Below are 23,703 nucleotides of genomic sequence, written 5' to 3'. Positions count from 1 at the left end.
TATACTGCCGATCATTACGGATTAACTTATACCCATCAATAGAAATCAGCTCATCACTAATACGGTTGTTAAGCCACGTTCCTGATATGCGAATTATATCTAATTTACTTGAAAGTAGAGACAATTTAAGTTCATTGAATTTACTCATTTGACGAGCACAAATATTTTGAATATTGATATAACAAATATTGAGTTAAACTGAAGGCAAAACACAATTCATTAAAGTACGAGAAATACTTATAAAAGTCACTTGAAGACGAATCTATGGAATAATCCAACATCTCTAAAGAAGGAAACGAACGAATCAAAGCAAGACAGCGTGATAGAAGAAGAGCAATAAGAATTAATAGAAATTTGTGAGTGAAGCTCCATTTCAAAATATCGAATTTTTGTGAAAAAAAAACAACAAAAATAACTAAAAATAACACCTCCGTTATCGTTAATCAATGCATCACCGTACCGATAATTAACTTTTGAAAAGGAAGGAAGCCTTGGAACATAATGAGAGAAGACAAAGGAATAAACTGGAAGAAATATACAAAAGCTAGCAAGGAAAGGTTGATTTTGGCGGAATTCTTGACTTTCAGGAAAGACACTATGAAGTTGCCCACTTTTTTCAGCGTGCTAGGCTGTGCTTTTATTTAACGGGCCAGAATAGATAGATTCTCGTTTTAGTGTATGCGATTATTGACATTAAATCCAAGATGAATCAGCGACAAGCTGCGTGAAGAGAGATACCTTTGATGAAAGTCGTCTCGTACGTCCTTGAAGGCAAATTGTAGCACCACTGGTGGAGAAGCTCCTGCTTCTTTTGGGAGACGCACCAAACGTTTCGCATGAACAAGTGGTATTCCGTGTACTGCGTATCCTAGTACCATAGAAACCAATTTAATGTAGGAAGTCAAGTCTTCATTCGGCTCGTAGGGCACATCATCTTCATTAATGCCAATATTTGTTCTTCGTTCAGATGGATGGTGGAACGGACGACATTGACTGACTCCGCAATTCCTTGTATCTTGTTCGAGCAATCTTGCTTGAATTGATGCACTTCCTCACGTTGCTCAGCGATCTCACTCCACAGGTCACATTTACTCTGTTCGACCTTAGAGTTCGTTTCATTGAACATCAGCTGCATCCGAAAAATAAGATCGTCCAGGTTTTCAACGTGATCGTCCGACGAATCCAAATCCAAATCGACTCGTCCTTTAATGCATAATGCGTGGTTTTGAAACGACATCAACAAAACAGGAATCACATAAAGTTTCGTCACTTCTAATTGTTTCACTCACAATTCTATTTCACCCCTATCTTCATATAAACCAGGCTATTGTTCTCCCAAAATTCCGCTGAATTGATTCAAAATATTCTGAAAAACCTCTTTTAAAGCTTCTGGAGAATTTTTTCAATCAATTTTAGAATTTATTTTCAAAACTTCTAGAGGAATTTTTCTCAAAATACTAAGAAATTATTTTCAGGCAAATATATTGAGGCATTGTATCATGAATATTAAATATGATTTCTATCATTGATTGTCAGAGGCTGAACTCATCGCAATTAGCCACCGTAATGAAAATCCATACTCCGAATTCCGCCGGTAATTAAATCCATCCGATTGATTCTACGGAATTCCGCAACATCGCCATCCCGCAGCAGCAACAATTTTAACTGCGCCACCAAACAAGGCACCCGCACCACTATGGATCTCCCCATTTACCTACCAACAACTAACTGGCGATAAAAATGTCCGCGGTATGCCAATTTGTAGCATATTTGTGTGACACATGCAACGAAACCACTTGGCAGCAAAAGGTTCTCTCATTCCACTCCACTCGGGTACACCTCCGCAGCGTCGCGTCGCGTACCAACGATCCAAACGTCTTCTACAACGGAGTTCACAGTGACCGGTTAGTTCGTCCAATAGCTATGGAATTCATCAACGGATTTGCAAAAGTGTGGCACTCTTGTTCTAGTATTTCAAACAGCATCCACTCAATTGTGCTTAAATTTCGTACTTAAACAGACCACCGCCGAACGGCGCACGGTTTGTTAAACCTTTTCTCACGCGAATAATCACACCGCGTTGCCGTTTGGTCACGCAGTTCTCGGCTCGTCTCGCCCCGAGGCGAATTATTGTCCTCCTTCGATTCGATTGACGCAGTCTAATCTGCCGACAACGGTTGCTGCGCTGCGGTCAGGTGCCAGAATGATTTATTCACACACAATCCGAGCATCGCGTCGCCGCTGGTGCTGCAGTCATTGTAACTATCGGCACGACATGTGCATCTACATGCGCCAGTCACTAAACGTCGAACAGCCTCTAGTTATATCTGATGGTGCCTTGGTCCGTATGGGTTTTTGACATGACATCGAGCCGCTCTCCCCGAGTCTCCGAGTAGCCGTCGTCGTAAATCTCAGTCCAATAAAACGGACGAGTTGAACTCAATGCACTCGGTTTGTCATCGGATCCAGGTGATCCAGAATGTAGTTACTAAGTATTTAATGACGAGGGTTGCGTCAAACAAAGCGTCAAGAATATTAATCATCTGCGATACGTGACCTCTGAAGATTAACTATGAGGGCAGTGACGATAATGTGTTTTGATGTTGGATAACGTCTTACCCGAGCAACCTCTTTTTACGCTCCCTCCTTTTACGCTCCGTCTTTTTACGCCCCTTTTTTATGCTCAAAATTCCAAAAAACGCTCCCTCTTGTTACGCTCCAAATTAGAAATAACGCTCCCTCTTTTAGGAGCGTAAAAAGTTTCAAGCATTTATATGAGGCAAATTTGGATTAGTTTCGGAGTTTGTTTTTAGATGATCTATTTAAGTACTGCGGATGTTCTAGAAACAAAATTTGGGTTTGCATGCGAAGTGCTTTTAGCTGTTGTCATGATCTACGAACTCCATAGAGTCAAGGTCTGTCGATCAACCTTCGTTACGGAGACAGTTATTGAAGAATTAACAAGTTGTGTGACCCCTTCTTGGTATATGTTTGTATTCCAAACGAACCCCATTCCCCCTCGACACACGTTCACAAATTCCTAAAACGAGAGGAGCGATGAGCCTAGTTGGCGCACCAGATGAGTCTTAACGACTTTTACCGCGGCCTCCCAAAGGCCACCAAAGTAGGGAGCTCGAGGGGGAATCAGGTGTCACTGGATGTTGTTTTCGGCGAGATGTTTGGTGATCTTATCATTGTCGGGTCCTGGTTGAAGCATCTGGTACAAATGATGCAATTCGTTCCATTATCGGAATATAGGTGTTACGGCTTATTCCTCCTCCAAACGAAACGATCGAGAGCCATCAGAAAAGCAGCCGTGCTTAGATCACTGACGAGCTCAAGATGAACTGCCTTAGTGCTTAGGCACACAAATACGCAAATGTAGCATTTGCGTGCTGCAGCTTGGCGGTGGGTAGGTTTAAGGAAAACAGGACCGCAATAATCGACTCCTGTGCAAACGAAGGCTTCATTTGCTGTAACTCGGGGAATCGGTAATTGGCCAATCGGCTGCGTAATGGGACGGGGGTTGGCTTTGCAGCATTATTGGTAGCAACTTCTAATGACGCTGCGCACAGCTTTTCGACCATTTAATGGCCAAAATTCGTCGCGAACGACCGAAAGAGTCATCGCATTTCCACCGTGTAGCAGCTTGAGGTGAACATGCGCCAGAAGAAGTTTCGTGAACGGATGGAATCCAGGAAGAACCAGCTGGTGCTTCACGTCGTAAGGTGCGTCAGCTAGCCATAACCGACCACCAACACGAATCATGCCCTTGTCGTCCAGGAACGGGCATAACAGGCGGAGAGATGATTTGGTCGATACCGTAAATCCTTTTTTCAAGCGTCGCAGATCATCGGGGAACGTTTCAGCTTGAGCAAGCTTTACCAAAGCCATTTTAGCATTTTGTAACTCGGCAACGGTAAGTAGATTTCCGGAACTCCTCTGCTCTTTGCCACGAGAGTTGCGGTAAAAACGGAAACAGTACGCAACAACGTTGAGTAGAGTACGGTATGTCGAAAACCGTGCGATAATCGATTCGGGAAGGGCGATCTTGGTCGCCAGGATTGCATTTTTGTTCATCTCATTCCTCCACAGTAAATTTGGTTTCTGGAAGTATTTGAACTTGCCACGTTGATTTATCTTCGCGTAGCCACTTAGGACCACGCTTCCACAGTTCGCTGTTGATCAACTCCTCTGCGAAAACTCCTCGGGATATCATGTCCGCAGGATTTTCCCTGCCGGAAACGTGCTGCCAATGGGAACCAACAGTTGTGGCTTGAATTTCGACAATCCGGTTAGCTACGAACGTTTTCCTTGTTCGCGGCGGAGCCTTCATCCACTGAAGTACAATCGTGGAGTCAGACCAGAAGAAACATCCTTCTATTTCCATTTCTAGGGAACGGATGATTTTTTCGTACAGTCGAGAAGCGAGCAGAGCGGCACAAAGCTCTAGCCGGGGGATGGTAAGTGGCTTGAGCGGGGCCACTCTAGATTTCGAAGCTAGTAGACACACGTGTACGCGTTTATCAACAGTTTCGGAGAGAGCGTAAATGCACGCACCATAAGCGAGTTCGGATGCGTCCGCAAAGCAGTGCAACTCTGCAGAGAGAAAATCGGGAGCGAATGCACATCTTTCGATGCGAAAACTGGAAAGGGCGGGCAGCTGCTCGCAAAATTGAGTCCACTTGCGCCCGAGATCCGGCGAAACTTCATCGTCCCAGCCTAAAGCCAAGAGCCAGAGGTTCTGCATTAATATTTTCGCAGAAACGACGACGGGAGAGATGATACCGAGTGGGTCGTAGAGCTGTGCAATAGCGGAGAGGATTGTTCGCTTAGTAGGTCGCTGATTCTGCACTGTAACGGCTACGTCAAATCGGAACACGTCTGCTTCGGGTTCCCAGCGTATGCCGAGAGTTTTGATGCTTTCTTCGGGGTCGAATTTCATCGAATGTTGGGTCCCGAGTAATTCGGGCGGTAAATCAGCCAAAACGGGAAGTGCGTTGGAGCACCATTTTCGGAAGCGGAATCCACCCTTTTGTAGAAGATTGGAAAGTTCACCTCGTAGCTGAATGGCTGCTTCGATGCTGTTGGCGCCTGCGATAAGATCGTCCACGTAAACGTTCTTCTTAATGGCCGTGCTTGCGTTCGGGAACGGGATTCCCTCATCTTCGACGAGCTGTAACAGTGTTCGGGTGGCGAGGAACGAGGATGGAGCGAGGCCATATGTGACGGTGCCCAATTCATACGCTTGAATGGGCTCAGAAGCGTCGAAACGCCATAAAATCCTCTGCAACGAACGATCTGCCGGATTCATCGAGATTTGGCGATACATCTTCTCGATATCAGCCACTTGTGCTATCGGAAACTTACGGAACCGGATACGCACCTCCGTGGTCGAGCTCGATTCCTTCACGATAGGATGGTGTGGTAGATAACACACCTTTGAAATGTTTTCCCCATCATCCTGCACAGGAGCCATGTGATCAAGCGCCACGTATTCTCGCAGAAAATCGTGGTACTGCGTCCTAATGTTATCGTCTTTAGCCAATTTTTGTTCCAGCCACTTGAACCTGCGGATGGCGGACGATTTGGATGCACCGATCATTTGATCGTGCTCGGGATGTTTTGGCAAACGGACGACGTATCAACCGGTTGGGTCGCGACAAACAGTCCGGCGATAATAATCCTCGCACTCCTGCTCGTCGACAGAGTAGCTCGAACTATGCAATTCTTCGATTCGCCAAAATCGTTCCAATTGTTCCTCACGGTGGTAACTGTCGCCACATGACAAGTAACTGTAGGATGCCGGGGTTTTACCTCGAATTTTCCGACAACAATCCAGCCGAATACCGTCTCGACCAGCGTGGGGCCTTGCTCAGGCAAGCGGAATCGTCCGCTTTAGAGGAAGGAATAGAAACTCGCAACCCCTAGGATCATATCCACCTTCCTAGACGTATTGAAATCGGGATCGGCGAGAGCAAATCCTTCGGGAATTTCCCATCGACTGGTCGAAAACGACGCAGACGGGGTATCACAAGTCACCCTCCGTAGAACCAAAAACTCCATGGATTCGGCGTAATCGGTGACAAGGGAACGGATTTCTGCGCGGATTTCGTGATTGGCGTTCGTGACGATGCTGTCCACTCCAGCTATAGGCACGTTGACGACCTTGCGTGTGTAGTGGACGACATTCGGTCTCCGCTTTCGGTAAAAAAGCAAAACCCTTTAATGGGAACTCAGAGAGAAACGTTTGGATTATATTTTATGAGTTCAGCTCAGAGTTTTGAAATCATGTATGGAATATGGTAATAAGTCAGTTGTATTGAGACACCCGACTAACACGGTCTTCCTTTTAGTTATTCGTGAATTCAGAAATCCCGCTAAAATCTAAGATAAAATAGTGGCGACGAGGTGAAATTCATCTTGTCTGCGACCAATTTTTTTTTCACGACCACCGGTAATTTTATATTCACTTTTGGCGTGATTTGGTGCGGTGTAAATTTTTTTTTAAAGGTGAAAAAGTCGCAGTTTGTGGAATTGCTTTTAAATTCAACTCTACGTACTACAGCAGTACTTTTGTGTGTTTTTATTAATGTGGTTCCATTTTTCATTTGATGGTATAGCGTGGCTTTTTTTTATAACAAATGGCCTTTTAATCAGTGGAATGAAGTTCTTTTGTTCTGTACTATTCATCTATTCATCATAAATAATTGTGATAGAGGATTTTTTTTGTTATCCTCCATTTTAAATCATATTCTTTTATTGTAACCGAATTTCTTTTCATCCACAGCACACATCGGTCGAAAACTGTAGTTATCAGCTGTGGCAGTGGTAAGGCGAATTCCGCACACTGAAAAAAATTCCATGGTAACGGTTACTATTTTGTAGACTCCGCCATGCTTTTAAAACAACCATTAATTTTCAGTTTAATTAACCACGCATTCGGACAAATTCACCACTGATTCAGTTCATGCAACAACATTCCACCAGGACCACAGTTGATTTTTACTGCGCGCATGGTAAAATCAAACGGGTTTGCTGTCTGCTGAAAATCGTCGGTGCGTATTCTTAAATTAACCCTCGGAATGGTAGTTTCGACCGCAACATTTTTTTGCGTGTAGTTTTTCGTTTGGTGTGCGGTGACAGTTCACTATCATCAAGGAGGTGAACACAGCCGGAAAAAGTGCATCTCTGTTCAGCTGGAAGAAATTTGATTTTGAGCTCATCGGTTTGTTTATGTTGGTGAAGCAAAGAGTGCTACTCACGCCATATCCATTGCTGCATTTCGGTTTATTTGCATTACGGAGGATTTGCTTAGCGGAAGTTGTTGTTGCTGTTGTTAAGGGTGCTATTGCTGTTGTATTGTTGCTGCTGTGGGACGGTTTTGTTGTGCCGAACGGACCTTTCCGGCGAACTGTTGTTGCTGTGGTTGCTTTTGTGCTTTGAAGCTACGTATAGTAGTTTTTTTTCTTTGATGATCGTTTGGTTTTTGCTGACTATATACTTAGCTGCTGAACTTCAGGTACGTGGTTTGTTTTTTTTGTTGTGTGACCGACGATTAGAAAATTGCATTTCATACACAGAGCAGTACTATATTTTGCGCTTTGTTTCCTTTTTCCTGCTTTTTTTCAGTCTTTTACAATGTCATTGACCACTACTACAGAGCCTTATGTGCCTGGTACGATACCATTTTCTCAGTATTTAGAGCAACTGGAATTTTTATTCGAACATAACAATTATGCTGCCGACAAATACAAAATTTCTTTTTTGGCCGTTTGTGGTATAGAAGTTTTTAACCAAATCAAGCTTTTATTTCCGGGTCAGAATGTCCGAGACTTGACATACAAGCAAATTACCGACGAATTAAAGCGAAGATACGACAAACGAGATTCCGATGTAATTCATACGTATAAATTTTGGACTCGTAGGCAGGGACAGCATGAAAAATCTGAAGATTTTGTGCTGTCCATTAAACAATTAGCTGAATTGTGTAATTTTGGAGATTTTAAGGACCGTGCTATCCGTGATGCTTTGGTTATTGGTACATATGACCGGCAGTTACAGAGGAGGCTTTTTGATGAAGAAGAGTTAACAGCGGCTAAGGCGGAAAAATTAATTGTCAATCAAGAGTTATCTTCCGATAGGACACGTTTCGTAAATAGAGATGATGAGCCAAAAGGCAGTGTGGTAGCTAGGTTGGGTAGGAGAGAAGAACGTGATTCATATCAGCATGAATATCGCAGCAGAAGCAGAAGTTATGACAGGAACCGATCGACATATCCTAGAAGCAGAAGCAATAGTAGAAGATTTGGAGATAAAGATAACAATGAGGTGTTTAGGTGTTCCTTTTGTCACAAAACAGGAAAAACAAAGAAATTTTGTTTCAGACTAAAACGGAAGAGTCCTCGTAAAAGCAAACAGGGAGTTAAGTTAATCGATTCACCCAAACCTTCATCCTCGCATACATCTGCGCTTTTTAAGAGATTAAAAGATGAAATGTCTGCTGATTCCAATGAAGAAGAATCGCCATGCCTTATGATAGCGGCCAGAAGCAGGGTAAATGAGCCGTGTTATGTAAATGCGATTATTTAGCAAAAAGTAATGATAATGGAAGTAGACTGTGGATCCTCGGAAAGTGTTATATCAGAGGCACTTTTTTCTAAGTCATTCAGTAGATACCCAATTGAGAAAAATCGAAAACGGTTGTACGTGATAGACGGCAACAGGTTGAACATTTTAGGCAAAGTCAGAGTGAAGGTCCAGCTGAATAGTTTTGTGGAAAAACTGGATCTAATCATACTGCAATGCTAAAAAGATTTTGTACCGCTTATGGGTCGCAGTTGGCTGGACATCTTCTTGAACGGATGGAGGAATACTTTTGCAAAATCTGTAATGCCGAATCGGTTCATTAATGCGGATAAGATGCGTTGCGGGAGGAGACGATTATCGATGTAAACGCAAGTTTCCAACTTTATTTGACAAAAATCTTTTGAATCCTATTGTTGGCTTTGAGGGTGATTTAATTCTTAAGAATGATACGCCTGTGTTTCGGAAGGCATATGAGGTACCTTTGAGACTAAGGGACAAGGTTGTTGAGCACCTTGATTTTTTGGAAAACGACGGTGTAATTACGCCAATCGAGGCGAGCGAATGGGCGTCTCCGGTAGTAGTTGTGGTGAAAAAGGACCAAAGTATCCGACTAGTGATAGACTGCAAAGTCTCAATAAATAAATTAATTATACCGAACAGATACCCTTTGCCGCTGCCGCAGGACTTATTTACCGCTTTGTCAGGTTCAAAGGTTTTTTGCTTACTGGATCTTGCAGGAGCATATTCCCAGCTTTTGTTGTCCAAGCGTTCTCGGAAGTTCATGGTTATAAATACCATCAAAGGTTTTTACATGTACAACAGACTTCCGCAAGGTGCATCGACAAGTGCCGCAATTTTTCAGAAGGTTATGGATCAGGTGTTGAAGGGGTTAGAAAATGTTTGTTGCTATTTGGACGACGTTCTAATAGCGGGTAAAGACTTTGAAGATTGTCGCAAAAAGCTATATATGGTTTTAGAAAGATTGGCTAAAGCTAATATAAAAGTTAATGTTAAAAGTGTAATTTTTTGTTAGTTCTCTGCCTTACCTGGGTCACATTTTGACCGAAGATGGTCTTTTACTATGCCCGGAGAAAGTCCAAACAATTCGTGAAGCGCAAGCACCGCGAAACGTTACGGAACTTAAGGCTTTTCTAGGACTAATAACTTATTATTCCAAATTTATACCGAATTTGTCTTCCCGCATAACTTATTATTCCAACCCAGTACATTCAAAGTTAATTGCCTATATGCCGGGTATTAAGCCACCCGGAGTGGAAATTAATTACTATGTCTGAAACTTGATTATGCATATGTACAACATGTGATAGATTTAGTTCGGAAAAGGTATTGGAGGGTAACCGCCCCTTCGGTGGGGTTTGATCTTACGACCCCAGTTCGGTGGGGTTTGATCCCAACTGGGGTCGTGGGATCAAACCCCACCGAAGGGGCGGTTACCCTCCAATACCTTTTCCGAACTAAATCTATCACATGTTGTACATATGCATAATCAAGTTTCAGACATAGTAATTATTATTCCAAATTTATACCGAATTTGTCTTCCCGCATAAGAGTTCTGTACGAACTTTTGAAAAAGAACGTAAAGTATGAATGGAGTGCAAATTGTGATCAAGTTTTCAACCAATGTAAGCAATTCCTTTTAAAACCAAACGTTTTGGAATACTTTGACCCTGAAAAACCTGGGTGTCAGGCCATTTGGCCGAAGGTCATTAGGCCGAATGGCCATTAGGCCGAACGGTCATTAGGCCGAATGGCCATTAGGCCGAATTTGCAAAAAGAAGCAAAAAAAAATGAGAAGTTCTTTCTTCACCTTACCACTTCTTTCTTCCCCCTTTTTGGTATCTACCTTATTCCTTCTTCTTTCTTCCTTCTTCTTTCTTCCTTCTTGCTTCTTCCTTCTTCTTTTTCCTTCTTCCTTATTCCTTCTTCCTCTTTTCTTCTTCCTTCTTCCTTCTTATTTCTTCTTTCTTCCTTCTTCCTTCTTTCTTCTTCGTTCTTCTTTCTTCATTCTTCCTTCTTCCTTCTTCCTTCTTCCTTCTTCCTTCTTCCTTCTTCCTTCTTCTTTCTTCTTTCTTCCTTCTTCCTTCTTCATTCTTCCTTCTTCCTTCTTCCTTCTTCCTTCTTCATTCTTCCTTCTTCCTTCTTCCTTCTTCCTTCTTCCTTCTTCCTTCTTCCTTCTTTCGTCTTCCTTCTTCCTTCTTCCTTCTTCCTTCTTCCTTCTTCTTTCTTCCCTCTCCCTTCTTCCTTCTTCCTTCTGCCTTCTTCTTTCTTCTTTCTTCCTTCTTCCTTTTCCCTTTTTCCTTCTTCCTTCTTCCTTTTTCTTTTTTCCTTCTTCCTTCTTCTTTTTTCCTTCTTCCTTCTTTCTTTTTCCTCCTTCCTCCTTCCTTCTTCCTTCTTCCTTCTTTCTTCTTTCTTTTTCCTCCTTCCCTCTTCCTTCTTCCTTCTTCCTTCTTCTTTCTTCCTTCTTCCTTCTTCCTTTTTCCTTTTTCCTTTTTCCTTTTTCCTTTTTCCTTCTTCCTTCTTCCTTCTTCTTTTTTCCTTCTTCCTTCTTTCTTTTTCCTTCTTCCTTCTTCCTTCTTCCTTCTTCCTTCTTCCTTCTTCCTTCTTCCTTCTTCCTTCTTCCTTCTTCCTTTTTCCTTCTTCCTTCTTCCTTCTTCCTTCTTCCTTCTTTCTTCTTCCTTCTTCCTTCTTTCTTCTTCCTTTTTCCTTCTTCCTTCTACCTTTTTCCTTTTTCCTTCTTCCTTCTTATTTCTTCCTTCTTCTTTCTTCCTTCATCCTTCTTCCTTCTCACTTTTTCCTTCTTACTTATTCCTTCTTTTTTCTTCCTTCTTTCTTCTTCTTTCTCTTTCTTCCTTCTTCCTTCTTCTTTCTTCTTTCTTCCTTCTGCCTTATTCCTTCTTCTTTCTTCTTTCTTCTTTCTCCTTTCTTCCTTCTTCCTTCTCCTTTTTTCCTTCTCCCTTCTTCCTACTACCTTTTTCCTTCTTCCTTCTTATTTCTTCCTTCTTCTTTCTTCCTTCTTCCTTCTTTCTTCTTTCATCTTCTCTTTTCTTCCATCTTTCTCCCGTCTTCCTTCTTTCTTCTGTCTTCTTCCTTCTTCCTTCTTCCTTCTGCCTTCTTCCTTTAACCTTCTTTCGTCTTCCTTCTTCCTTATTCCTTATTCCTTATTCTTTCTCCCTTCTTCTTTCTTCCTTCTTACTTCTTAATTCTTCCTTCTTACTTCTTCCTTCTTCCTTCTTATTTCTTCCTCCTTTTTCCTTTTTTCTTCTTCCTTCTTCCATCTCCCTCCTTTTTCTTTTTTTTTCCTCTTCCGTTCTACTTCTTCCTCACTTCGCACTAGTCACTTCTCACTCCCCAGTACTCATTCGGCCTAATGGCCATTCGGCCTAATGACCGTTCGGCCTAATGACCATTCGGCCTAATGGCCTTCGGCCTAATGACCTTCGGCCTAACGGCCTTCGGCCTAATGACCCAGCATCAAAAACCTGTCATTGTGGTTACTGATGCATGCAGTTACGGTCTTGGAGGAGTGATTGCTCATGTCGTGAACGGAGAAGAAAGGCCGGTCTCTTTCACCTAATTTTCTTTAAATGCCGCACAAAAGAAATATCCTATTCTGCATTTGGAGGCGCTAGCGGTTATCAGTACAGTAAAAAAATTCCACAAATATTTATATGGAAAAAAGTTTATAATTTATACGGATCACAAGCCTCTGATCGGCATATACGGAAAGGAAGGCAGAAACTCTATTTCTGTTACTAGGTTACAGCGTTATGTGATAGACCTTTCAATATACGACTATGAAATAGTATACAGACCATCCGCTAGAATGGAAAATGCCTTGGAAAATGCGGACTTTTGTTCGAGATTCCCGGTTCCGCAAGAAGTACCCAAGGAGGTTGATCGAGACTACGTAAAAAGCCTTAATTTTAGCTGTGAATTTTCTCTGGATTATAAGACAGTAGCTAAGGAAACAGAGACAGATGAGTTCCTTCTTACGATAAGGGAATTCATAAGAAAGGGATGGCCAAGCCGTATGGAGAAAAGGTTCCGCGATGTGTATTCCCATTACAGAGATTTAGAGGAAGTTGATGGATGTCTACTGTTTCAGGATAGAGTCATTATTCCTAGCTCTATGAAGATTGCTGTTTTGAAATTGATTCATCGTAATCATTCAGGAATGCACAAGATTAAGCAGCTTGCTAGACGTACTGTGTATTGGTTCGGGATGAATAAAGACATTGAGGAATACGTCAGGAGCTGCAATATTTGCCAGGAAACTACAGCGGTTTCTAAGCGTCCTCCATACTCACCTTGGATACCTACAAAGAAGCCTTTCAGCAGGATTCACGCTGATTTTTTCTACTTTGAAAAAAAGATTTTCTTGGTAGTGGTAGACAGCTACACCAAATGGTTAGAGGTAGAGCAAATGAAATATGGTACGAATAGCCAGAAAGTAATCATAATATTTTTAAGCATCTTTGCAAGATTTGGATTGCCTGATGTTTTGGTCTCAGATGGTGGTCCACCGTTCAATTCTGATCATTTTGTTAATTTCTTCAAAGAACAAGGGGTAGTCGTCATGAAAAGTCCAGCATACCACCCAGAAAGTAACGGCCAAGCAGAGCGTATGGTGCGGTTGGTAAAGGATGTTCTTAAGAAGTTTCTGCTCGATCCGGAATTGAGGAGAATGGACATGGACGAGCAGATTGCATGCTTCCTCATGAATTATAGAAATATTTGCCTTGGATCAGATAACCGGTTTCCTTCGAAGCGCCTGCTTTCCTACAAGCCCAAAACAACGTTAGATTTAATTAACCCTAAATATAGTTATAGACATAATTTGACAAATTTGAATGATAGCCATAAACAATCACACCGTGACGGAAGTTGCACTGAACTAAATGCAGTAGTTGACACAGTAACAAAATTACAAAGGGGAGATTCTATATTTTATAAAAACCCAAATAAAACAGACATACGACAATGGTTGCCAGCTAAATTTCTAATGTATGTTTCTTCAAATGTTTTGCAGATCTCGCTTAACGGTCGGGTCGTTTCGGCTCATAAACGCCAACTTAAGATACCGACAGGCTCTCGCCGGCAACCATCGACACGTTTTGTTTTATCCGCAGAGAATCCCAACACAGCAAGCAAGCTCTGTAATAGCAACAATACCGAACCCATCAACCGCAAACGCAGGAGAAATGAGAACGACGAGTCTGATGACTCGGACTATGATTTTTATGGTTTTGCTGCCGATTCTTTCCTGTATCGGGAGGATGATCTCACAGCGAGAGATATTTGGCTTAATCAACACGTCCAAGTACCAGATAGCTTGGACAATATTGGCGAGGAAAATTCCCCTCTTGATGAACACCCCGCGGCGCAGAATATTGCTATCAGGAGAAGTAAAAGAAATGCAAAAAAGCGCAGGTGTGAAGATTATAAATACTATTGAATTCAATAATTTGAGTTCTTTCGAATCTAATGCTTAAAGTTAGCAATTCTGAGGAATTGAATTATATATATAAATATGAGCTCTGATTATACGTTTTATTAATGTTAAGTAGATAATGCATGTTGCGAAGTTAATTTCAAATAGCTCATAGTACGAGTTTTGTTTTAAGGGGAAAGAAGTTGTAGTGGACGACATTCGGTCTCCGCTTTCGGTAAAAAAGCAAAACACTTTAATGGGAACTCAGAGAGAAACGTTTGGATTATATGTTATGAGTTCAGCTCAGAGTTTTGAAATCACGTATGGAGTATGGTAATAAATCAGTTGTATTGAGACACCCGACTAACACGGTCTTCCTTTTAGTTATTCGTGATTTCAGAAATCCCGCCTAAGTCTAAGATAAAATAGCGTGGAAGATGGAGCAGTTGACACAGTCGTTCACTTATAGCATTGGGCTGGGATCCAGTATCCAGCAGGGCGCGGGCGATATGTTCCTGACCGTAGACGTCGACTACTATCAGGACTACCGTGGTTAACATTACGCTGGCGTTGGACGATTTAACCGTTGATACAATCTCGTGCGTCGGGGTCGGGATGGCTGTGACAGCTGTTGTTACGGGGGGCAAGCTGACCGAGCAATTTTCTGCGCATGCTTCGGGAACTAGTTTTTCCAACTCAAACGGTCCAGGGTGGATCATGGAATGATGTCGCTTCGAGCAGTGCTTGCAGTTGAATTTCGACCTACAGTTACGGGCGAAGTGGTCACTACGGAAACAATTGCTGCACAGCCTTTTGTCCGTTACCACCTTCAGCCTGCCTTTCGTGTCCATGCCGTTGAACACAGCACAGTCGAAAATCGAATGTTTTTGCTTCTCGCACGCAGGACAGGTGGGAAACGATTTGGATGGAACTTCAACGGCGGCGTTCGAAGTCAAACGATGCGGGCTCTGCTTCTTCTGGGTGAATGACTGGCTAGGCGATTTCGAAGACAAATGCTGTGGGCGATTAATAGAGATAGTCTCCAATATACGAGCTCGTCTCTGCAGGAACACGACCATGTTGTCATACGTGGGTTGAGCCTCTGTTGCAACGGATTCCTCCCACGCGGTGAGAGAAGCATCATCCAGTTTGTCCTCCAGCAGTTCGATGAGGATGGAGCTAAACCGGTCCACTGGTTCACCTAGCTGTTCGAGAACCTTCGTATGGCGTTGAAATTCATCAACGATCTTGTGCAGGGCATCTACGTTGTGGTTCGGGATCTTGGGGTACTTCAACAGCGCTCGTATGTGCTTCTTGCGGATGATAGCTTTTTTCGATTATCGATTCACCAGCATATACCAGGCAACGGCGTAATTATTTGCTGTGATCGTGATCGATTGGACGAGATTGGAAGCTTCACCTTTCAAGGCCGCTCGAAGGTAGTGAAACTTCTGGACATGGGATATCTCCGTGGACGAGTGGATCATCGACACTAACGTGTCGTGGAAGGTCAGCCAGTTGCTGAAATCTCCATCAAACTCCGGCAGCGATATCGTAGGCAGCTTGACGTTGACGAGAGTGGATAGGGCGGCCGGCTCAGCGGGGACAACAACAGCAGCGGGAACAACAACAGCAGCGGGAACATCCGGTACTGGCATTTTAGACGATAATCCAGCCTTCACACGCAGGTACATTTCTTCTACTTGGCCACGCAGCTCCAAATTCTTCTGGACGAACTCATCAGTGTCATCCAGCTCCTCGTACTCCTCTTGGATGATTTCGAACGCGTTCCACACTTTCTCCAGGCGCTCCAGACGATGGGACACTTCATGCTGGTGCTGGTCGGGATCATAGGTGCTGAGAAATTGGTTCAGTCGTTTCAGCGCCTCGATGACGTTCTTTCGTTTCATCTCCTTCGCCTTTATGCGCTTTTCATCCACCATGGCTGCAACTCACTCCGAACAGCAGGGCTGAAACGGTCGAAAAGACCCAGGAAGTACCGCAAAACGGGGGGTAGAGTGATTGGAATGGTACTCACCTGGTACCTCCAATCTCTGGGGGCCTTGTATTTATAAAAATAACGGGAACGAACGGCTACTTCCAGTCAATAGCGAGCGACGGGCAATCCTACAGCAATACCGTTGAGGTTATACTGTACACGTGCTGTTGTCGGGACGGGAAGAACAGGAACGCAAACTAACGATCGGACTAGTGGCAGTAAAAAACACTGTGCGATCACTTTCGCTTTCAGTTGGCTAATGAGTCTTGTCTATTGTATTGATATGAGATACAGCAGTTGGTGGCACGGTAGAGGCGATCGTACCTAGCAGCTTGCAGAATTAGACGAGCGTACAAAAAACTGCGTTCCATTTGTAACTGCATCATAATTCGAGAGATGTAGCATTAAAAATTTTAATTAAATTAATAACTCAAAATGTGATAACTATCAAGTTGTGAGACCCTTTCTTGGTCTATGTTTGTCTTTCAAGTAATTCTTTTGGTTGTCATGGGCTCCGTAATGGACGCAGTTATTGAGCCCTTAACACTTTTTGTGGCTCCTTCTTGGTACAGTAATATCCCGATTTTATCATTCCTAGTGAGTTCTGGGGTGATGAAATAGCAAATGTGACAAAATTGGAACAATTTTAATTTTCAATTTTTTGTTCGTTTCGCAAATATGAATCAGTTTATGCCTGGGAAAGGCAAAATACATGAACGGAACCCGTAATTTATTGTCGAAAATTTCTTGTCGAATGTATCGTATTTATATCAGGTTAAAAACCAACTAGTTATTGGTGGAAACCTAGAAGTATTACTCCTTAAATTTCTAGGATGGCGATTACACTGGCCCAGAATATAAAACGTCGTTGAATTCAACGGGGCACTCCCCATGATTTCGCCTTTGGATAAGAAAATCATTCTCTGAAAATTTCAGCTTGATCGGTTATTGTATAAGGTGGCGCCATTGATTTGAAGTTAATATGAGGATTTCAGCCGAAATATATGGGAAAATACACCTCTAATACTATTTCGTACAGAAAATTGGATGGAAGAGCCCGATTGAGCCCAGATTTGCCCCGTAGAAACCGACGATTTTTTTTTTCTCCCCATACTAGGCTAAGCCAGTATAATGGCCATTAGCATATGCCATTATGTATGGTTACGCGTGTAGATTTTACGGCCTTTTTCCAGAGTTTTCTTGGATGACCATGAACCTATGCAATGGACGCATTCAATTCTATGTACCACAAAGGGGTTGTAACACTTTTGAAACAAGCCGAAAGAGCACTGGCTACGCTTGCAGATCTGAAGGCCTAAACCAGAGTTTTTTGGATGACCATGAACCTATGCGATTGACCATTCTATTCTATGTACCACAAAGGGGTTGTACCACTTTCAAAACAAGCCGAACATTTTTTGATTACGCGTGTAGATCTTAAGGCTCTTTTCCAGGGTTTTCATGGATGACCATGAATCTATGCAATGGACGCATTCAATTCTATGTACCACAAGGGGGTTGTACCACTTTCAAAACAAGCCGAAAAACCACTGATGACGCGTGTAGATCTAAAGGCCCTTTTCCAGGGTTTCCTTGGATGACCGTGAACCTATGCAATGGACGCATTCTATTCTATGCATAGCATAGCAGCATAGCATACCATAGTTACGGTGTACTTCGTAGATTGGACACTAGTGATACTCATGTTTTTCTTTTGAAATGTCTATTCAGGTTGCTTTCAGAAATCAAGGTGGGTGTGGTCCTTGATTTCAATCTAAGATATGAATCACAAAAGCATGAGGATCACTACCCCTGGCCACGCCAATCTTCACCGTAACTTAAGAGAGAAAGGAAGTGTAGATGTAGTACTTACTTAATGAGAGGCCCCCGACTCAGCGACACCCTCATAAGAACCACGTAGTTCGATATTGGGGAAGGTATTCGTTGGGTCAGGATTTGTCTGTAGTTGACAATGTGACCGTGGTAGAACTTACACCGTAACACACCACGCAAAGGTGTCTACCCAGCGTTACGGGGATTATGCAATGGACGCATTCTATTCTATGTACCACAAAGGAGTTGTACCACTTTCAAAACAAGCCGAAAGATTTTTGATTACGCGTGTAGATCTTAAGACATTTTTCCAGGGTTGTTCTTGGATGACCATGAACCTATGCAATGGACGCATTCTATTCCAAGTACCACAAAGGGGTTGTACCACTTTCAAAACAAGCCGAAAGAGCACTGGTTACGCGTGTAGATCTAAAGGCCCTTTCCAGAGTTTTTTTGGATTACCATGAGCCTATGCAATGGACGCATTCTATTCTATGTACCACAAGGGGTTGTACCATTTTTGAAACAAGCCGAAAGAGCACTGGTTACGCGTATAGATCTTAAGGTTTATTCCAGGGTTTTCCTGGATGACCGTGAACCTATGCAATGGTTTCGTTCTATCCAATGTATCACAAAACACAGGTTCAAGCTCCAGGAGGTTCTTGTAAAACTTTAAATACTTGAAAACGATGATGAACGTTTTACTGTGCGTTATCAAGGATCTGCACCACTCAGGACTTGTTGATTTTCTTGGCGTACCAAGAACATCTTAAGGCCAGCATTCAAACAATTGGACGACCATGATAACGAAAACAATTTGGACGACCATAATACCAACATTGGTAAAAGACACATCTTAAGACTAAAAGTGAGTTAAATATCCAATTCTGCTTACCTAAAAGATAACAAATTCCAAATAGCGCTCCCTCTTTTTACGCCCTAAATGCGAAATAACGCTCCCTCTTTTTACGCTCTGATTCAATTTACGCTCCCCCGTTTTGAGCACAAAAAGATGTTTTGCACTACTGGGTGTCAAATCAGAATCTAAAATTGGAGACCGTCAAGGAATCATGTGAAGTTTTGAACGTTAATAACGCCTTCGAAGGATTTTGAAGATTTAAATATCAATCGACTCGGAAGCTCTCTCTCCAGCAATAGTTTTGGGCAAGATGCGCCAACGCGTAATTGGGTGGCAGCCAATCACCGCAAGGATGTGCAAGCTGAGGATAAAAGGCCGTTTCTTCAACTACATGATCATCAACGTGCACTGCCCACACGAAGTGCGACCAATTTGTTAGTACATAATATTATACGATTATAGGTAGTCTATTAATTTATGAACTCAATATAGTTTGAAGGTCTACGTCACACCAACATCGGGCGTTTCTCTGAAGAGGTAAAAAAAAAACCAACACTTGGGTAACGATGCTATACGTATTTTCTTATCTTCTATCCTGCAGGAGGATTCTGCTGTCCTCACAATAGGTGCAGTTACGAACCTGATGGACTAAATTTCATTTCCATGGCCCGAGCTGCATGGAGAAGACTTTCATGTACTGCACAGATCACTCCGGACGTAGTCTGAGTAAATAAAAGGTAAAAACTACTCTTAACTTCTAGAAGATTTCTGGAAGAATATTCTCTTTGAATCTCCAACGGAATAAGTGTTCTCATATGAATTTCCGATGATATATCCTCATTAAATCCAGTCGGACTCATTTCCAAATGAGATCATTTATAAAACCAAAACAAACGTCATAATTAGTGCATTGCACACATTTCATACAATCGCTCGGTATCGGCATCCAATTGACAGCCCCAGCAATGATAATTGATCCCTCAGGGCGGCGCGATATCACCAATAAGATATGAAACGCCATTGACTTAATTAGCAAGATCATAACATTCTGATCTCCGACTGAGTGGATCGACGACGACGGTGCAGCAAACGGTCCGTGACTGCACAGCAATTCCAAACACCTCGACATCGACGACGACGGCATCAGCAGCTGGCAGTCAATTAGCTTGTCATCCGATACGATATCTCCGATAGTCGGACAACTCCGCTAGTTTGGACAAACTTGCGTTCCAATTGTGATCAATACAGGTAATGTGCCCACGGTGAGGTGTTCACGTTCCAACTAATGGCGATAGGCTGCCGCTAGTTGTCCGCTTTGTAATAATGAGAGCATCTCGTTTCAAAGACCAGAAGTGGGGAAACCATCAACCGCTTCTGGTAATCTGATAGGAAAAGACGGCGGTGGCAGCTACGACGACGACGTCGTCGTACTCGTCGATTTGCTCCAGTTCTTGCTGTCGTAGGTACTTATAGGAACGAACGTTAGTCGCCGTTCTGTTCTGTTGTTTTGTGGAACAAAACTATTGCAAAAAGCCATCACACACGGACGGGGGACGGTGTTCACGATGATGATGATGATGATAGTGTCGCTCCGAAGAGTGTAACTAGGCCTAACGATGTTTTCGAAACAGGGGGGAAAGGTTTAATATGCACCAGAATTGTATGGCTTTTGTTTTTAAGACACAAAATCATAGCTTTGGAATTATTTTTTTTATTATACTTCATATTCGATTCTCAACCAACTTTGGGCCAACCTGTCTCACAGACTGATGCATTTCAGACCACGTTTTCCTAAATATTGTTACTGGATACCGGAGCAACTGCGGCAATCAAGTCAGTGATTGGGTGCCTGACGCGCGCATAATGGAATTTTCTCACGCACCGAACCACAAATTTGTTTCTCACGATATCGAGATTCCATGCTGATGTCGTTCAAATATAATAAACATATAGAATTTGTTTTGTAACCCGGATCTGAGAAATTCAAAACGAGATATTTATTCCTACGGAAGCGCTGAAAAATCGTCCTTCTACTCGTGAATTCGATATTGACTTGTTTTATACCTCCAGGCTTACAGAATGTGTGTAGCTCAGAGTGAATTTTATGAAATATGAAAAAGTCAAGAAATAAATCTAATAGCTACAGATGCTAATCTAATTATACACCTCTGGGGATCCAAATAATCGATTCCGCCACTCACTCATCGCTGCTACTTCCATTTCTCATCGGACGGAAGCGACAGTAGCCGATAGGCGGCAATCGAATATGCAGATTGCATCCTCTTCTGTAGGAATAGAGACGTGGAAAGGACCGGAGCACGAGATCGTTGCACTCGTGTCGCTGCGATGTGGGCTAAACTGATTCGAATCCCCCTCCGATTGTCTGCTGAAGATAAGCGTGGTGGAACCATTTGCTGAATTAGTTAGCACAGCTTACAACAATCTGGCTGGAAGGGATGAGATATGGAATTAAAAGTACTTGGTTAGGTTAGGTTAGGTTAGGTTAGGTTGGTTAGGCGAAGCTATTGAGGAAGTTAACGTTTTTCAGGTACTGAGGTATTCAAACTTCATTTAGAGCGCCATATTTGAAAATTCTTTTGTTTTTGGAAGACGCTTATGAGCATTCAGGATCAGAGTATGCAGAATTCGCTCTGAATTGATAATGATAGACGATAAAAGAAAGGCACAGGGACAAAAAAAATTCGGTGATACCAAATCATAATAATCTGGTTTTACAGTTTGCTCTTCAGTGATAAAACAGTTTACTTATATCAAATAAATAAGAGGTTTAATAACAATTATACAGGCATTTCAAACCATCCCATCATTCGATCTTCTGAGCAATGATTCTGATGAAATGATGCCATGTTAATCTTAGTTATCTGTCCGCTCAGTACACAAAAAAGAAACAAATTATACAATCAATCATTTTATAATATATAGTAGTAAAATTCTTCTATATTTATTTTTTTTTGTTCTACAATAAGGCCGTTACAAATATTTAATTTAAATTATGTCCTACTTGTCTCCGAAAGGTCAAGGGGAGGATACTAAAAAAATGAATATTAAAACGGAAAAAATCAATAAAACTTCTCGGATTTGTTAAAGAATGTTAAGAAAATCCTCAAAATCATTCAAATTTTTTGTTGTTGCCCCCTCAAAATATAATTTTTGGGCAACAAAATCCGAGGGGGGGAGACATAATTGTTTTTAAATATTTGTATCGGCCTAATTTTTTTTATAAACATGTACAGTGATCGGCCGGCTTGGCCCTCCAACTTCAATTTTAATTATTATTATAGAGTTTTGGCACTTCCTCAGCAAGCGTGCTGGGAGTTTTCACCTACCTCGGGTAATCTGAATGTAAAAGGGGATTAGGCTCTTTGGATCTCATTCGCCGGTTGACTTAAAATCCTATAATAAACGTTTGCACCGGATGTATTAGTTATGGTGGTTCAGGAATCTTCTTACGATGCTGCAAGTTCCAAGAACCACTGTCTTTTGGATGCTATAGAGGTTATGTGATAGTTCCAGCTCTCCTAAGGATCTCAGAAGAGATTTCGGGACGATTCCGGTAGCTGATATAACAACCGGAATTATACGCACGTCATCCAGGTGCCACATCTGCTTCAACTTCGCCAAGTCATGGTACTTCGTTATCTTGTTGAAGAATGTTGTTTGGACATTATGGTCAAGCGGTACAGCAATGTCGATGAGGGTTACCCGCTTCATCCTTGTGTCGTAGACCACAATATCGGGCCGATTGGCACGAATGAGGACATCCGTTATGATCTCGCGATCCCAGTACAGCTTCACGAAACTATTTTCCAGAACCGGGACAGGCACATATTTGTAGTAGGCGACAAACTGGTTAACCAAGTTGTGCTTTAAAGAAAGCTGTTGGTGCACAATCTTGGCTACTTCGTTATGACGACCGAGATAGGCTGAATCAGCTAAGGCTGAACACCCGGACACGATATGTTCGATCGTCTCTCCTACTGAATTGCACTTCCTGCAGCGGTCCTCCACGTTTTCGTGATATATATATCGCCGATAGTCGTCGCAATTACCCGGTCCTGGATGGCTACCATGAATCCTTCTGTTTCTGAGAAGAGTTCACCCCGCACCAGCCACGTATTCGACGCCGCTTTGTATGAGCTGACGAAGTGACGACCTATTTCAGCGTCCTTCTCTGCAGGAGATATTATTGTCTAGTGGGATCAAAGGTGGAATTGGCCGAGGCTTGGATTTTAGAATTTTGGTCATTTTCCAGAACGGCTTAGCATAATCTGGGAGAGTGCGGATCTTATTCGAGAAGTCGTTATTTTTGGGGTCCACCGTTCTGGCCTTGATAATTTTTGTGATTCGATTGCAGCGTGCCTTAAGCTCAGACAGTCCAGTACGCTAAAACTGCCTGCGAGTGACATTCCGCAATCGAATCAAATCTTTGGTGAGTGTGAGTGCTTACCTGCCGAACCGTCGGTACATGTTGCTCACGGGCCACCGAGATAGCCTCCTCGATAGCGCAAAGCTGGCGGTCGATACTTTCCGGCGTCTCCAGACGCACCTCGTAATCGACGGTGTTGTCGACGCACTGCTGGAACCGCTGCCAGTTCATGATTTACTAAAGTTCCAACTTCCGCCACCACCGGATAGTGGTCCGAGCTAAGCTCTTGGAAGACGACCGGCTGGGAGACGTGATTGTGCATGTTCGTGATGTAGATGTCGAGCGTAGCATGGGCCCCGGACCATGTCAACCGGGTAGGGCTGTCAGGACTCAGGATGGTGTAGTGGCCCTTTAGTTCGTCGTTAGACCAGACGACTCCGTTCCGCTTGGAGACGGTGCTTTGCGTTCAGGTTTCCGGCGATGATGAATCGCCCCTGCCGCCGAGTGAGCTTGACTATATCCCTTCGTAGCTCGGCCGACGTGCCATCGTCGACTTTGGCTTGTGTGGGACAGTAAGCCACGAT

The 23,703-nt window shown here is 42.8% G+C and overlaps 3 protein-coding genes across 5 annotated transcripts in view; all 3 read right to left on the bottom strand.

Annotated features, from left to right (window-relative positions):
- Positions 1 to 23,703, bottom strand: part of LOC134206954 (Ca(2+)/calmodulin-responsive adenylate cyclase) — a 210,915-nt gene that overhangs the window by 51,391 nt on the left and 135,821 nt on the right. The window lies entirely within an intron of this gene.
- On the bottom strand, positions 4,082 to 5,605 carry LOC134207243 (uncharacterized). The gene has a single exon (XM_062682963.1). It carries the CDS (start codon positions 5,603 to 5,605, stop codon positions 4,082 to 4,084), a length of 1,524 nt encoding a protein of 507 aa, XP_062538947.1.
- On the bottom strand, positions 7,315 to 15,984 carry LOC134207242 (uncharacterized). Its single transcript, XM_062682962.1, has 3 exons — positions 15,462 to 15,984; positions 14,505 to 15,368; positions 7,315 to 7,448 (listed from the first exon to the last, which is right to left on the bottom strand). Exons 1-3 carry the CDS (start codon positions 15,982 to 15,984, stop codon positions 7,315 to 7,317), a joined length of 1,521 nt encoding a protein of 506 aa, XP_062538946.1.

The sequence above is a fragment of the Armigeres subalbatus genome, chromosome 1 (genome assembly GCF_024139115.2).
Source record: "Armigeres subalbatus isolate Guangzhou_Male chromosome 1, GZ_Asu_2, whole genome shotgun sequence".
NCBI classification, from domain to species: domain Eukaryota; kingdom Metazoa; phylum Arthropoda; class Insecta; order Diptera; family Culicidae; genus Armigeres; species Armigeres subalbatus.
The sequence above is the reverse complement of the archived record's forward strand: the minus strand, read 5'-3'. Positions and strand labels throughout refer to the sequence as shown.

Bases quoted from the DNA above. Each gene is read 5' to 3' on its own strand.
- LOC134207243 (XM_062682963.1), bottom strand. From the start codon at position 5,605: ATGATCGGTGCATCCAAATCGTCCGCCATCCGCAGGTTCAAGTGGCTG.
- LOC134207242 (XM_062682962.1), bottom strand. From the start codon at position 15,984: ATGGTGGATGAAAAGCGCATAAAGGCGAAGGAGATGAAACGAAAGAAC. The intron at 15,369-15,461 runs GTGAAGCTTCCA...AATCGAAAAAAG, and splicing joins CCTTCGAGCGGCCTTGAAAG to CTATCATCCGCAAGAAGCAC. The intron at 7,449-14,504 runs GTGAACGACTGT...TACTATACGTAG, and splicing joins ATCCCAGCCCAATGCTATAA to CTTCAAAGCACAAAAGCAAC.